This window comes from Terrapene carolina, unplaced genomic scaffold, assembly GCF_002925995.2.
Source record: "Terrapene carolina triunguis isolate 2854851 unplaced genomic scaffold, T_m_triunguis-2.0 Scaffold233, whole genome shotgun sequence".
NCBI lineage: Eukaryota > Metazoa > Chordata > Testudines > Emydidae > Terrapene > Terrapene triunguis.
In genome coordinates, this window is record NW_020664584.1 from 11,082,134 (window position 1) to 11,098,267 (window position 16,134).

At 47.4% G+C, this 16,134-nt stretch overlaps 1 protein-coding gene across 2 annotated transcripts in view; it reads right to left on the reverse strand.

The window, feature by feature from the left end:
- Positions 1-3,788: 3,788 nt before the first annotated feature.
- Positions 3,789-16,134, reverse strand: part of RALGAPB (Ral GTPase activating protein non-catalytic beta subunit) — a 123,052-nt gene continuing 110,706 nt past the window's right edge. For both annotated transcript variants that reach the window (XM_024209925.2, XM_024209924.2), the window contains exons 27-30: positions 14,260-14,368; positions 13,764-13,842; positions 6,665-6,813; positions 3,789-4,050 (exon numbers count right to left, since the gene is read on the reverse strand). In XM_024209925.2, coding sequence (XP_024065693.1) covers positions 3,857-4,050; positions 6,665-6,813; positions 13,764-13,842; positions 14,260-14,368 — 531 coding nt within the window. In that variant the 3' untranslated portion in view covers positions 3,789-3,856. The remainder of the gene's footprint in view (positions 4,051-6,664; positions 6,814-13,763; positions 13,843-14,259; positions 14,369-16,134) is intronic.

Below are 16,134 nucleotides of genomic sequence, written 5' to 3' on the forward strand. Positions count from 1 at the left end.
TGGACTGACTTGAACTGGTTCTAGGGACAAGGCTTTTTAGGTTGTGGTATCACGACACAGAGCAAGGCTGGCCCTGTGGCTAAGTCAATGCATCTGGAGTTAATTGCAGACTCTGCCAAAGACACCATGTGACACTTTGCCTTTCTGAACTGCAGTTCCCCATGTGTAACAGGGGTGTAGTGAGGATAAATTACTGTATGTTTGTGAGGCACTACCCCCCTTGATTGTGACTTGAGGGGTCTTGGTTTACTTAAAGCCAGGCCTGTGCACTGTAACCAGAGCTAAGCTACAGAGCAGCTATTTCAGTACCTCCATTAATTAATGCTGACTCCATTAATTAATCCCTAAGGAAAGCGAATAGAATACGTTGGATGAATGTGTTGGCTTGGACAAAAACATGCTCACAAATTGAACACCACACAGGTACTAGATAAGAATTTCTTTAAAATTTATTGGACTAATTGTGTTACATTCAATATTTGATGTGTTTCTTCTGGACAAAGAGTTGGCCTAAATACATACAAGCCTTTGTGCCTTCCCTAAACAAATAAGAGATAAAAGTACTAGAGACAAGGGAACATAGTTCACATCTTCATATTTACAGTTTGCCTTTACTTTACAACTTAGTGCCAGTAATATTTACAGAAAAATACAATAGGAACAAAAAGATCGTATCTTGGCAACATACAGAAGTTCACACAAAGTGTACATGATTTTAAGCACGATACCTGGCAATCGCATTTCAAACCACTCCTGCTAAAACCCAGTGCGGAAACAGTATATGTTTGGTTCCTTCAAAGACATCAACCCTTAAACTGTGTGATCATTGAATCATATCTAACTTTTTTTCACCATTAAAAGTCAAATTTAGTTTTGCTATCCTCCTGGGCTAAACACCAGAACACTGCATGAGAAAAATGCACAGCTACCTGTTGTGAAGCCAGTAATTTGATGTTAGGCTACAGATTACTAGCTTTGCTTCCTACAATTTCTCTGAAGATGTTGTCCACAAAGGTATCTAATCTTTCACAGACATGGGTTTTCCCATTCATTTGCTGTAAATTTGTAATACCCTTTTAAGTACTTTTAAAAAAGATACTTTATAACGCTTTAAATGAGACCTAAGGTCCTAAAATTATTGCAACTCTAATACAGAAATACTAACAAGATGACAGTATGTTACCTTTTCCCAAATTCTACTGAAATAATTTATCATTAAACGGGTACTGTCAGTTCAAAAATTTTTACAGACTCCAACAAAATGTTTTCAGGATCTAAAAAGGGAAAAAAGGAATATTTAAATTGAGACCTGTGTAATGTTTGTAACTCAAATATTGTAGTGTTATGCTGGTGCCTGTTACTAGACGGAAAATAAACTATACGCAAGTGAAACAGTCAATATGTTGTCTAACAAGAATGAAATGCAAGTAGTAACTAGGCCATTTAAGTGTTAAGAAAATTGAGGGGGGGGGGTTAATTTTCAGTTGTAATAATCTATGGTGTTGTTAGAAACGTGAGGAAATCTGGATTTTTAATCTGTCAGTGTTCCTTTAAGCATGACCAAGTCAAATCTCTCTTATGTGGTCTAATAATTTGGGGTAAATACTCAGGGTGATATGCTGGCTCTACTGAGGAGTCATTGTGTATTTGTGTAATCACTATAGTTTTATATTGGACAGTGTCTCTCCAGAAGTTCCACCCTTTTCACTATTTCAGACAAGTGAAAAACCATTAATGGCCAAGTCGTAACAGTCATGTGGTAAAATGTTAAACAGCCAATTGTAAAACCAAATTAAGGTTGTGTCAGCAAGGTATAATGCCCCATTCCCCAGGCTCTGGATAAATACAGCAGTGATATTGGTATGCTCATGGTGGGTGCCTTCCTGTACAGTAAAAACTTACAACTCATGTCTCAGTTGAACTTAGAGACTCAGAAATAAACCATGAAATAGTCTTCACCCAAGAGCAGATTTTTAATCTTTCTAAAAATAAAATGTGAAGACTATTTGGCTATCTTGGACTTAACATCACAAAAAATACTCATGCCCCTCTCAATACAGATGTCTTGATGTTTCGGACACTTTTCTTCAGGCCTGAATAACTGACAGACAGATGTCTTTTGCAGCCTATTAGTCCATATGTGAACTTCTGGCTTTATCTAGAATATTCATACATCGGTCAAACAAATATGGTGGTTTGTTTTTTTAAAAACAGTTATTGATAATGTGCAAACATTCGATTGCTCAACATGTTTATTACACCACTTCAGTATACATGCACTGGTCATGCCATTTATTCAGTGGACTAAATGTGTTTGGTCATATTAGATCAAATAGGTACATAAAGATTGTGGGTAAATGTAGTGCTCAAGCACTGAACGAGCACTGGCAAGATGCTCCACAAGCTTCCCGCTACAGCTCTACCACTGGACTTCATGTCCGACCTGCCGCAACCCCTTGCTATTTGAACCCTGGGCATGGCATAAGCAAGGACCAGCAATCATGCAAACGTTTGCAGTGTTTCTTTGTGGTCTCATTTTTCACTTGTGATCCACCTGGATTTGAACCCTGATTCCCAGAGCTGAGTGACTAGTGCGCTAGCCCACTGTAAGGAGCACACTCCATCACCCAACCCCCTCTCCCCCTTTGTCACATCCTCAAAAGTCCTTTCAGGTGGATGGGCACTTTTCAATGTATTCTTTGTAAAAGACCACTTCTTGTTACATTAGTATTGTGTGATGAAATACTTTCCTTACTAAGCCTGTTTTGAAGTCAGAACTGTTGCAAAAAGTAACTTTCAAAAATATAAAAGTTAAATAAATATAAAAACTTATTGCGCTTTGCATTAAAAGTCTCTGAATGTCTTTTCATAATAAACTATAATAAACCTGCCAAACTCCTCCTCCTTACACCAATCCTTTCTGCTGATCTACTGTATCAGAAGAGACCGCACATCACCCCCCGTGCACTGACAAACTTCAGCTATTCATCATGCGATAATTCATCATTGCAATGCAAATTACATTTTTTGGGGGTGGGGGAGAAGAGGAATCCTCAATGTTGCATTACGCTTTTCTGCATCATATTACAGTGGATTTTGGAATTTCCAAGACTATATTTGTCAATCTGACTTCTGCCTCCCAACATGTCCCTCGGTGAGAGTTTGTGCACTGCATAAAACAATTTTGGTATCCTAATGTAAAGGCAGATGCCTGGAAAGGGGGCTGGGCACTATTGAGCCCAGCAGAGGGGAAAAGTTCTATCTAAAGAGCAAAGGAGCTCAGATGGAAGCCAGTAGCTTTGCAGAGGACAAAACAGGCATCAATAGTCACAGAATGCAAAATCCACATTTCATGCTACAGGCCTGTTTTACTTGGGACTAAAATATTTATATTTAACTGTTAGTTTATGACACAGAAGGGGGGGGGGGAGTCTATGGGTTCTGGAGAAAACTTTTGACCTGTGCTCACTAAAATGAGGGAATAGAGGAGTTTAGAGCTTACGAACCCTCTCCTTGCTGTAAAGGGCAACTGGCCACTTTAATCAGTCCTTAGGAAAGGAAACCACTTTCAGAAACAGTAGCCACTACTTGAGATGAACAAACTAAACGCACAGCGTCTTTATAGTATTTTATGCTGAATTATGAGCCAGTTGCGCAATAGTCACTCTAAACGGGCTGTGGAAGCCTGGATCATCCCAGAGTGGAGAAGAAAGCGAATTCGGCAGGTGATTGTTCTTTAGGGCCTAGTTTAACTGTTTGAGGAGCAGTCTGACCCCTGCACATTTTTTGGTTGTCTAACTGTTTCAATTACTGTAGCCACCAAGCTCTGATCTAATTGTCCTGGAAGGATATTGGTCTAGGGATTGCAGTTCTTGAGCCCAACCTCCTGGAAAAGTGAGGTATAAAACTCTGGCTCCAGCTGCTTGTTTCTGTATTTATTGACAATGTCAGCTATTTTCTGTTTTCGGCGGACATGTGGAGGGTTGTATGAATCACTTTCCAGCCTCTTTCTCCGACAAATATTTATTATTGTTTGTCTCACTAAGAAACCTGAAAGAGAAAAAAGTGGTGCTAAGTTTAAATAAAATCAATCCCACTTCTCCTCCTCTGCTTTCCCAGCTAGAGGACGGACATTTCAATCTGGGCTCTGTCCCAGCTAGAGCCCAATGGCAACTGTTATCAGTGCTCTGGGTAAGTGACCCTTGTTAAAGGGTAGCTAGTGAGGAATCACAACTTTCCACCACCAAGAGGCCTCTTTGTTATTAAGTGTTATTTTAAAAGCAAATTTTCAATGTAATGCTTTAGAGATTGCCTGTTGGGCTCCATGTTTGGCTGAAGCAGGGCCTGCATGAAGGACCACATCTGCTATTCCTTGACTGGCCAGCAAAAGAGAGAGTAGTTCGTAAACTGAGTCTCAGCCACGCCTAGTGATGGAACATACTGCCTGTCCGGCTCTCCCAGTCCCAAGGGGCTGAACGCACCACCTCTACAGCATGTCGGCCCACCTGGGAGTCATGGGGAGCTGCAATCCTGCCCAGCTCTTTCGCATGGCAGTGCAGAGAATGAAAGTACTAGAGTGTGTAAAACTTAAGTCTGTTAAGGCCAAGTTCTCTGGGCCACCCCACCCCAGAGGAACCAAGATTGGGAGGGACTGACTGCATTCCTCTACCTGAGTATTCCCCCAGCATTGGGGAGCTGCAGTGGGAGGAGACGTGGCTAACCAACTCTCACACCACCCTCCCTGCAGCCCCCAACACAGGGAGAAGCATGCTGGGTGTGCTTTCCTACCCCAGCTATCCTTAGCTGGCCAGGTGTCCTTATGGATTGCTACCATCTGGCACACATTAGAGCAGCCCCAGTGTGCTCTCAACTAGGCTTGGGCCTGGCAGAGAATCCAAGAGCCATAGCTGGCTCCCTAAAGGACCCTTCACTTTTCAGTCTGAGTGGAGACTTAGCAAAGCACAGAATCAGACCCTTAACATCAAGTGTGTTCCAACTCTAAGGACTGGCCTACACACAAACATGCACCTATTCAGCTACATCCGTTTCCTAAAACTAATTTAATTCCAGGATAAGTCTGTGTGTGGGCTCCCGTTAATTTAACTGAAGTTGATAAGACTTCAGCCACTTTTATTTGGAAATAGAGCCCACACACCAGTTTGTACTGAACAACAGTGTGTGTTTTAATGAACACTTTTGTTACTTCAGTGCAAGTTCGTGTGTAGGTTCAGCAATAAGAAATCACTGCAAACACAGTTTCTTCTTGCTGTTCTGCTCCCTGGCTATGTACAGAACTAGATCTGCTAACTTTAGAGACAAAGTATGGTTTACTCTGTCATACTTCTGTTACACTCCTGTTACAACTGCAAAGCCAGCATAGCTCTGGGAGAGTGATCTTGATTCTAACCCGTTTTATGCATCATCAACAGAATTGTCTAGTAAATTACAATCAGTTACAACTGTGCAAACTCACTGAAAGACAATAGGATCGCACAGGTATCACCAATGGCCTAATTTAGCCTACAGAACCTTTGTTACCAGTGAACTGAACACATCAGACCTGAAGTAACTGAAAAACAACAAAGCTAGAGCCCCAAATTATTTTCAGAGCAGAACTGCGCTTTAATGTGTTCTTTTGAAAACCACAGTCAGTGGCATGGAATTCCCCTGCCTCCTTTTCATTGAAGTTGCATTAGTGCAGATATCTACGAAGACATAGCCATGTATCCATCCACGAGGATAGGAAAGAAAAGTGTTAAGTGCTTCTGGAAATACAAGGCAACATTTACTGGAATGCTAGGGAGAGAGGATTTTTTTAATATCTGAAGCTCAATAGCTTTCCCCTGTATCTTGGAGCTGGACTAGAAGGGATGAACACACTGCAACAAAATACTCAGCAAGGGAGTATTTAACATGTATCCTTTGGTAGCTGACTACATTTTTGTCTCGGGGATGTCTACAAAGCCCACAGCAACAAGCCTCCCAGCCCAGGGTCAAGAGACTCGGGCTAGCGGGGCTCATGTTAGCACTCTAAAAATACCTGTGTAGGTATTTTTATGTGTTGAAGTTGCGGCTTGGGCTCTGGGACCCAGAGAGGGATTTAGTTTCACAGTGTGAGCCACAATTTCAATGCACTGTCTACACAGCTATTTTTAGAGTGCAAACGGGAGCCTTGTTACCCATGTCTCTTGACCTGGGCTAAGCGGCTCACTGCTGCAGGCTGTGTAGACATATTCTTAGATCTCAGTGAGTCACCAACATTAGAGCCACTTAAATCTTTTCCCCACAACTTTATCCACTTGTCTTTCTCCCGCCCCCTTTCCCGCCTCTCTCTCTATTCGGTGTTTGCGCCCCTTGCCTCGGTCACACCACTGTTAGTGCAAACAACAAAGTGAAAGTGACAAAAAAGTTTCCAAACCAGGAAGCATGGATAAAGTGCTTGTCAATTTAAATGTACTGTTCCCTCTGCAGAAGAATTGCAGGCAGACTGCCTCCACTCACTGTGAGCCAGGAGGAAAACTCAGCAGCTATTCCTGAGTCAAAAGTATCTCATACCAGTTGGGAAGGATCCAATTCGTATTTTAATACAGACTAATCATTGAACAGTCAGGTAGCAAAGGCTCTACTAGGTCCCATATATACCCTTTCACAAAACAGAACTTACCAAGAGCTCGCCTACTAACTATCATTCCATCCACCAGGGGGATGACCATGTTGAATTTCCCAGTAGCGCCTTGCACTTTTATTCTGAATAACCCAGTGTTTAAGGGATGGATGAAAACTACAGGAACTTCTCTTTCAGGAGTGGTTGATCTAAAGAAAAACCAACAAACCACTTGTTAAATTAGTAACAGAGAAAGTATTTTGAGAGAACATTTAGGGGAAGGGGAATGGAGACAATGTGCTTAGCAAGGACAGTCAAAAATGGTTTGTAAATAAAAAAACGGTTACTCACCTTTGTAACTGTTGTTCTTTGAGATGTGTTGCTCATATCCATTCCAATTAGGTGTGTGCGCGCCGCGTGCATGATCGTCGGAGAATTTTTACCCTAGCAACACCCGGTGGGTCGGCTGTGGAGCCCCCTGGAGTGGCGCCTTCATGGCGCTGGATATATACACCAGCCCACCCAGCGCCCCCTCAGTTCCTTCTTGCCGGCTACTCCCACAGTGGGGAAGGAGGGCGGGTTTGGAATGGATATGAGCAACACATCTCGAAGAACAGTTACAAAGGTGAGTAACCATTTTTTCTTCTTCGAGTGCTTGCTCATATCGATTCCAATTAGGTGACTACCAAGCCTTACCTAGGTGGTGGGGTCGGAGTGAGACATCGCTGAGTGTAGAACTGCTGAGCCAAATGCAGCATCATCTCTAGACTGCTGTACTAACGTGTAGTGAGCGGCAAAGGTATGAACTGATGACCAAACCGCCACTCTACAGATCTCATAGATTGGAACCTGGGCCAGGAAAGTGGTCGAGGAGGCTTGAGCCCTCGTGGAGTGGGTGGTGAGGCGTGGCGTTGTGACACTGGCCAAGTCTCCAGCATGCATGAATACAGGACGTGATCCAAGAGGAGATACGTTGCGAGGAGACCGGAAGGCATTTCATCTGGTCAGCCACTGCAACGAAGAGTTGAGTCATCTTCCTAAACAGCTTCGTATGCTCGATATAGAATGTGAGGGCCCTGCTCACGTCCAGAGAGTGCATACGTTGATCTTACCGCATAGCGTGCGGCTTAGGATGGAAGACCGGGAGGAAGATATCCTGGTTCACATGAAAAGCTGATACCACCTTGGGGAAAAAGGCAGGGTGGAGGCAAAGCTGCACCTTGTCTTTATGGAAGACTGTATACGGAGGTTCCAACGTGAGAGCTCTGATTTCAGAAACACACCTTGCTGAAGTGATGGCTACAAGGAAGGCTGTCTTCCAAGATAGGTAAAGGAGTGAGCAGGTAGCCATTGGCTCGAATGGGGGCCCCGGGAGCCTGGAGAGAACCAGGTTAAGGTTCTACGTCGGAACTGGTTGATGCAGCTGTGGGTATAGGCGGTCTAAGCCCTTTAGGAACCTGATGACCATTGGGTTAGAGAAGACCGAGGAAACATGTTCTCCTGGATGGAATGCCGAGATAGCTGCCAGGTGCACCCTGACTGATGATATCGCCAGGCTCTGCTGTTTTAGGGATAGGAGATAGTCCAGTATAAGTGGTATCGACGCCTGCAAGGGGGGCATGGCGCGCTGCTCGCACCAACAGGAGAAGCGCTTCCATTTGGCTAAGTAGGTGGCCTGTTGGAGGGTTTCCTGCTGCCTAACAGAACCTGCTGCAAGGATTGTGAGCAGAGTAACTCCGCCCGAGTTAGCCATGCAGCATCCACGCTGTAAGGTGGAGCAATTGCAGGTCGGGGTGACAGAGTCGTCCGTGGTCCGGCGAGATCAGGTCCGGCCACAGCGAGAGCGTGATTGGAGGCTCTACCGACAACTCCAGGAGTGTGGTGTACCAGTGCTGCCTTGGCCATGCTGGAGCGACCAGAATCATGCGTGCCTTGTCCCTGCGCAGCTTGAGCAGGACCCTGTGGACCAGCGGGAATGGAGGGAAGGCGTAGAACAGCTGGTCTCTCCACGGCAGTAGGAAAGCGTCTGACAGGGAGCCCTGAGAGCGCCCCTGGAAAGAACAGAACACTTGGCACTTCCGACTGATGTGTGAGGCGAATAGGTCGATCTGGGGAAACCCCCACCTCCTGAAGATGAAGTGGATGATATCTGGGAGAATCGACCACTCGTGAGTCTGGAAGGACCTGCTGAGGTGGTCTGCCAGCGTGTTCTGGACTCCTGGGAGAAACGACGCCATCAGATGTATTGAGTGGGCTATGCAAGACTCCCACAGGCGAATGGCCTCCTGGCATAGGGGGGACGACTGGGCTCCCCCTTGCTTGTTGATGTAGAACATGGCCGTGGTGTTGTCTGTGAGGACTGCCACACAAGGGCCATGTAGGAGACCGCGAAACGCCTGACACGCTAGGCGTACTGCCATCAGTTCTCGTACATTGATATGCAGAGTTAGTTCGGATGCGGTCCAAAGGCCCTGCGTCTGGTGTTCCCCGAGGTGGGTGCCCCAGCCCAGAGATGATGCGTCTGTGACAAAGTATAAGGAAGGTTGTGGGGTGTGAAATGGTACCCCTTCGCACACCGATGTGTGGTTCAGCCACCAGCTGAGGGAGGTCAAGACCGATTCCGGAACCGTGACCACCATGTTCAGGCTGTCCTGACCTGGACGATACACCGTTGATACCCAGGCCTGAAGCGGGCAGATCCGAAGTCTGGCATGCCTGGTTACGTAAGTGCACGATACCATGTGCCCCAAAAGGCCGAGGCACGTCCCTATCGTGGATGTCGGGAAGCTTTGGAGGCTGCGGACGATGTTTGCGATAGCCTGAAAACGAGTGTCTGGCAGGAGAGCGCAGGCGAGTCTGGAGTCTAAGACTGCCCCGATAAACTCTATTCTCTGGGTTGGTTCCAGAGTTGACTTCTCTCTGAGTAAGATGCCCAGCTTGCGGAACGTGCCTAGGGTGAGTTGGACATGGGATCGCACTTCTTCCCTGGTGTGGCCCCAAATGAGCCAGTCGTCGAGATACGGGAACACCTGTATCCGTTGACGACGAAGGTAGGCTGCCACGACGGCCATACATTTGGTGAACACTCTCGAAGCCGTGGACAGCACGAAGGGAAGGACAGCAAATTGGTAATGTTCGTGGTTCACCACAAAGCGAAGGACGCGCCTGTGCGGAGGGTAAATCGTTATGTGAAAATACGCATCCTTCATGTCGAGGGCGGCGTACCAGTCTCCAGGATCCAGGGAAAGAATAATGGTCCCCAATGAGACCATGCGGAACTTGAACTTTACCATGAATTTGTTGAGTCCGCACAGATCTAATATGGGTCGAAGTCCCCCTTTTGCCTTAGGGATTAGGAAATAGCGGGAGTAAAACCCCCTGCCCCTTAGCTCCAATGGAACCTCCTCAATCGCTCCCATGGACAGGAGCGTAAAGACCTCCTGTATAAGGAATTGCTCGTGAGAGGGGTCCCTGAAGAGGGATGGGGAGGGAGGATGGGGGGGGGGGGGGGAAATTGGAGAGACTATCCCCTTTCCACCATGCGAAGAACCCATTGGTCTGAAGTTATAAGGGACCACGCATGGTGGAAATGGGAGAGACGATCTCGAAATGGAGGGAAAGGATCCTGGGTGGTGACTAGTACGCCACCCTCAGGCGCACCTTCAAAAATTTTGCTTGGGCCCTGACGATGGTTTAGGAGGGCCTTGGTTCTGACCGGGTTGGTGGCCGGTGGATCTCTTTCTACCACCTCGTCCACGTCTTCTGTAAAAGTCTTGCCTTGGACGAGGGGGAGGGTGGAACCTTTGAGGCTGTGGTCTAAAGGGCCTGCACTGGGTAACTGGGACATGCATCCCCAGGGAGCGCATGATGGTTCTGGAGTCTTTTAGGCTCTGTAACCGAGAGTCCATTTTGTCCGAGAATAGGCCCTGCCCGTCAAATGGTAGATCCTGCAGGGTCTGTTGCAGTTCTGGCGGTAAGCCAGACACCTGAAGCTAGGAGATTTGTCGCATAGCTATGCCCGACGCCAGGGTCCTAGCAGCAGTCTCTGCTACATCAAGAGAGGCCTGTAAGGAGGTCCTAGCCACCTTTTTGCCCTCTTTCATTAAAGCCCCAAACTCATTCCTGGACTCTCGTGGAATCAACTCCTTAAATTTACCCATGGAGTTCCACGAGTTATAATCATAACAGCTCAAGAGCGCCTGTTGGGTTTGCAGCTCTGAGCCGTAGGCCCCTCGCTGAGTAAACTTTGCATCCAAACAAATCGAAGCGCTTGGCGTCTTTAGATTTGGGCGCTGCGGCCTGTTGACCATGCTGTTCCCTTGCGTTCACTGAGGACACCACCAGTGAACACGGCTGAGGGTGAGTATACAAGTATTCATACTCCTTAGAGGGAACAAAGTATTTCCTCTCCACCCCTCTGGCAGTAGGTGGGAATAGAGGCAGGGGTCTGCCATTCTGTCTTGGCGTTGGCCTGAATGGTGCGGATGATGGGCAACGCTACCCGGGATGGGGCGTCAGCTGAAAGGATGCTCACCACCGGGTCCTCCAACTCCACTATCTCCTCTGCTTGGAGGTCCATGTTACATGCCACCCTACGTAAAGGTCTTGGTGAGCACGTAGGTCTATCAGGGGCGGGGGGGGGGGGAGAGACCCGAGGTGGTTGTCCCCGCCAGCACCTCATCTGGAGAAGATGCTACCAGGGCTAATGGATCCTGTGGCGGGTCCAATTGCGAGGGGTCCTGATGTTCAGGATCAATTGTACCGGGGTCTGGGTCCTGCGTAGGAGTGGGTAAGGAGCCTCCTTACCCCCGGGGGGGGACGACGACTGATGTGGCCTCCGGTACTCGGGAGTCTGAATGTGCTGAGCGGGAGGCCGCAGGTGGAACCCCTTGGGCTTGGTGGTAAGCCCATGGGGTCCAGAAAGACCACTGTGCAGGCTCCTGGCTAGGGTCTTCGGCCTCATCCTGCCAGTGACCCAGGTTGTCCGCTGCTTGGCCCGGTGCGGGATAGGCTGAGCGGGAGGCACCGTCCGACTGGGAAGAGCGTGAGGCAGATCGTGAGGGCCAGGGCGGTGCGGAGCGTGCGTGCGTTGACTCCCCTGGGAACGGTGCCGAACGGTGCTGGCCCACAGGAGAACTGTCTCTGCGCGGTGCCGGGGAGCGGTACCAGGATCGAGAACGGTGCCGATGGTCATGCCGGTACCGAGATCCAGACCTGAATCACGATGAAGACCGTCTGTGGGAGTGGTGCTGGGAGCAGCTTCTCGAGCAGGATCGGCGCTCTGACCGGTGCCGGGAGCGGCGTCGGGAGTCCGAACGGTACCGAGGTCCGGGGCGGTGCCGCAAGGCGGAACGGTACCGGGAGGAAGATCTGGGCCGCGAGTACGACCGGTGCCGTGATAGAGAACGGTGCTGGGACTGCGAGCGGCACCGGGACCTACTCCTAGATCGGGAGCGGTGCTGAGAGTCCACGCTTGGAGATGGTGGACGTAATAGGGCTGGCTTGCCCCTAGACTGCACCGCATGGGTGGGATGCGGTACCGTAGCCTGAGTCGGTGCCGGTTCTGTAAGGGCAATGAGGTCCCTCGCCATCGCAAATGTCTCCGGCGTCAATGGAAGACAGGGCTCAACCACGGTGCGTGTCAGGGAGACAGTCCGCGCCGGACTCAACGGACCTTCTGCCGGTGCCAACGGTGCCGATATCAGCATCTGTATCCTCGGTCGCTCCAGTCCCGGACGCGCATCCGAGGTAGGTAAGGGGGGTGCCAGTGCCTGTTGTTGGGAGGCAGTCCCCTCCGGTTTGTGAGGTCTCTTCTGACCTGGGGACAGGGACCGGCGCCAAGGTGCTTGCGGTGGATGCAGTGCTGGTGAAGGCCGGTGCCGTGGGACTCTATCCGCGTCTCCTTGCGGTGCAGTACTGGAAGTCGCTGCCGGAGCACTGCGCACCGAGGCACTCGGTGCTGGAACATGGCGTGCTGAAGGAGGGTCCGGGCTGAGGGCTGCCTTCATAAGGAGCTGTTTGAGTCTAAAGTCCGGCTCCTTTTTGGTTCGAGGCCTGAAAGCCTTACAGATCTTGCACTTTTCGGTCTGGTGAGACTCCCCGAGGCACTTTAAACAAGAGTCATGGGGATCTCCCGTTGGCATAGGCTTCCAACAGGCTGAGCACGGCTTAAAGCCCAGAGCCTTGGGCATGAGCCCGGGCAGCACGCTGGGAGGAAGGGTGGGAGGGACCCCTTCCAGCCCGCTAACTTCACTTATAAACTTAAATCTATAACTAACAACTACTGTACTACACTAAATCTATAACTACAACAATATCTAAACCGGGAAGTAAAAGCTAGGGAGAGCAGAGGACAGCTATGCCGCGCTCCACAGTTCCAACGACCGTCATGGGCGGTAAGAAGGAACTGAGGGGGCGCTGGGTCGGCTGGGGTATATATCCAGCGCCATGAAGGCACCACTCCAGGGGGCTCCACAGCCGACCCACCGGGTGTTGCTAGGGTAAAAATTCTCCGACGATCATGCACGTGGCACGCACACACCTAATTGGAATCGATATGAGCAAGCACTCGAAGAAGAACAAGCTTTTCTTTGTGCGAGATGGTCAATCATACTGTACACCATGTAGCTGTTGGAAGTACCACAACCTTTTAGGATGCCAGCAAAAAGGTGCTTGTGAGCCTGGCCCATAAGGGTTTCCACTGTCCCATGATCTGTACTTAAGAATGGGGGGAGGGAGGGGATCAACTATAATAAAGCACTTGTATATCTCCTTCTATCACAAGAGTCCAAAGTGCTGCAGACACCAATTTAATAAGTTTCAAGCCATTTTGTAAGTGAGTAAAACAGAGGCCGAGAGGCTTCGATGGCCAGTCACATAGCCAGAGAGAAAACCCCAAATTGTCTGATTCCCAGTCTCATGTTCTAACCCCTGCAACAGAAGAGTCCTTTCATTAGTGGCCAGAAAAAGAGAAAAGGGAAGACTGGAAAATCACTTGAAGAGCCTCACTGCATCATTCTGAACAAGACTGCATCTTTGACGTCATTCTCATGCAGCTGTCTTAAGAAAACTGAAGAAAGCTAATGTAGCCAGTCAGGAACTATTCAGTTGCTCGCAAAAAGTAGAGAAAATGTAATGAAAAAAAAATTCAAAGTCATACCTTAGGGAAGTGCTACTATTTGATGTAGTTTCTACACCAGTGCTGGTCTCAGAAACCAGATCAGAGAGGGGAAAGTTTTCTGGAAGAAAAAGAGGTTTACAGTACAGGTTAAGTATTCACTTATAAAAATTTGGACAGAAATCAAAACAACTAAGTTTAGATAATTTAAATACAAACTACGGTGGTAAATCACAATCTACTATATACACCTCTACCTCGATATAACACTACTCAATATAACACGAATTTGGATATAACGCGATAAAGCAGTGCTCCGGGGAGCGGGGCTGCGCACTCCGGAGGATCAAAGCAAGTTCGATATAATGCGGTTTCACCTATAACGCGGTAAGATTTTTTGGCTCCCGAGGACTGCGTTATATTGAGGTAGAGGTGTACCTAAAAACAAAACTCTATTTAATAAAATATTTCACATACAACTCAGTTACTGGCCCTGTTATTACATTAATTCATTATAAAAAGCAGAAGTTCTACACACCTATATCATCATAACGTTCAACCCAGACCACAGACACCTTGGTTTCAGGTCCCATTGGTGGAATGGTCCGGCCCTGAGGCAACTTCTTTGATCTGGAAGTAGGACTGAGCTGTTTTGAAGAAGAGTAGAGTGGCATTTGCAAAATAATGAAAGTTAAATTAAACAAGCAACAATACTGTAGTCACTCTTAAAAGACATTTTTGGACATCAGAGAGACAAGAGGAGCACTGCTAGGAAGCACACGTGACAGCCACAAGATGGAGCTGTTGTTGTTTAGGCTACAGCTGCACTGTAATTGTCAGCCAATTATGAGCCAAAATTTGGGCGTTTTTTTCCACACTTGGTTTATAACACTTATTTTTATTGCTTGGGAGGTTAACACTGAAATCTGTTGATGAACATCTCTCCATTTACTTTGTTGCTATTGTCTGAGGTCAACCAACTGAACTAACATCCTGGTTCATGCATATAAACACCGTGACATACTCCTGTGCTATTATGGAAGCCTACACATCATTCTTCGCATCCCACAAGCTATGATGCTGCTCTGAAAATGGCAATGGAGCACTGTATCTTTCTTTTTATTTGTTAACTCAGCAAATTTGCTCTGGAGTCGCTGAGACAAGATTTTTCTTAATTCCCTCTACTGCAAACTCAATCTGGAATTGAAAGCTGACCAGAGTTCTTTCTGGCTCATGAATCATCAAAGATTCTGCATCAGTTACACGTGTTCAGCACCACTGAAAACAGACAGACACAGCTATAAGTAATGGAAGGTAGAATCTGATGCTGCAATGGGAACGTAGCTCATAATGCTGGGGATGATGTGTACAGCAGAATCCAGCTCCTTTTCCCATAGCTACAGGGGATCAGCCGTGCTAATGGAAGCAAAAGGTAGTCACACTTATTTTAGTCACTACAGTATGACCACAGAAGTGTGGAGGAAGGCAGGAAGGAAGAGCAGGGGAATGGGCATCAGACCTTTTTAGTTCTCTTACTGTCTGAGCCACTAGCTCAAGTTACCCTCTTGTGCCTCATTGATTCCACTGTACAAGGACATTACTCAGAGACAAAGTGAGATTCAAGGTTTTTAAGGTACTTTAAGATCCTATAATGAAGGTGCTAGGAAGGCAAAGGAGTGATATGAAAAATATTTCACATCTAATAAAAAAAGTTAGACACCTCTCACCTATCAAACCTAAATGGTTTTATTTTAACCTTTCAGACAGATACATACACAGCTCTGTAACAGCAGAGGGGGAGATTTTCAAATGCATAAAAGGTAATTGGGCTCTTAAAGCCCATTGACTTTCAAGGGAAGTCAGGCGCCCAACTGTCATTTGCCATTGAGTGCTTTGGACATTAGAAGAGATTTTGTTCTGAACTAAGTTATGGGCAAGGAAAACATAAGGCAGCCAGTTGGAAAATTCCATCAATTGGTGTGTATGTGTGCGCTCTCTCCCCAGGGTTACCTGTCAATTGTGTTTCTTAGGGAACCTATATTTTTATGCACGAGTATCTAGCCCTTTGGGTTCCTGAAGGCACTAGACAGTCATCAAAATGTAAATGGAGATAGCAATGGCCTGGAATCTGCAGACACATGAGCTGGAGGCGGCGGCAGAGTTCTCATCATTCTTGGAGCAGCTGGTAGCATAGCTGCAATATTACACGGAGATCACAAAGGAGAGAAGGCAGTAAAATGGGCATATTCCATGTATTCATGCAATAAGCATCAAGATCACCAGGGGGTCTTGGCAGCAAGCTAGTCTTTCACATTTCCCTCTCCTATCATGTGCCACACTCTGGTTGTCATGCGACTTATACTTGTCTGTGACCGGCCACTGGGAAGTACTGTTCAGGCTCTCCTTGGCAGCT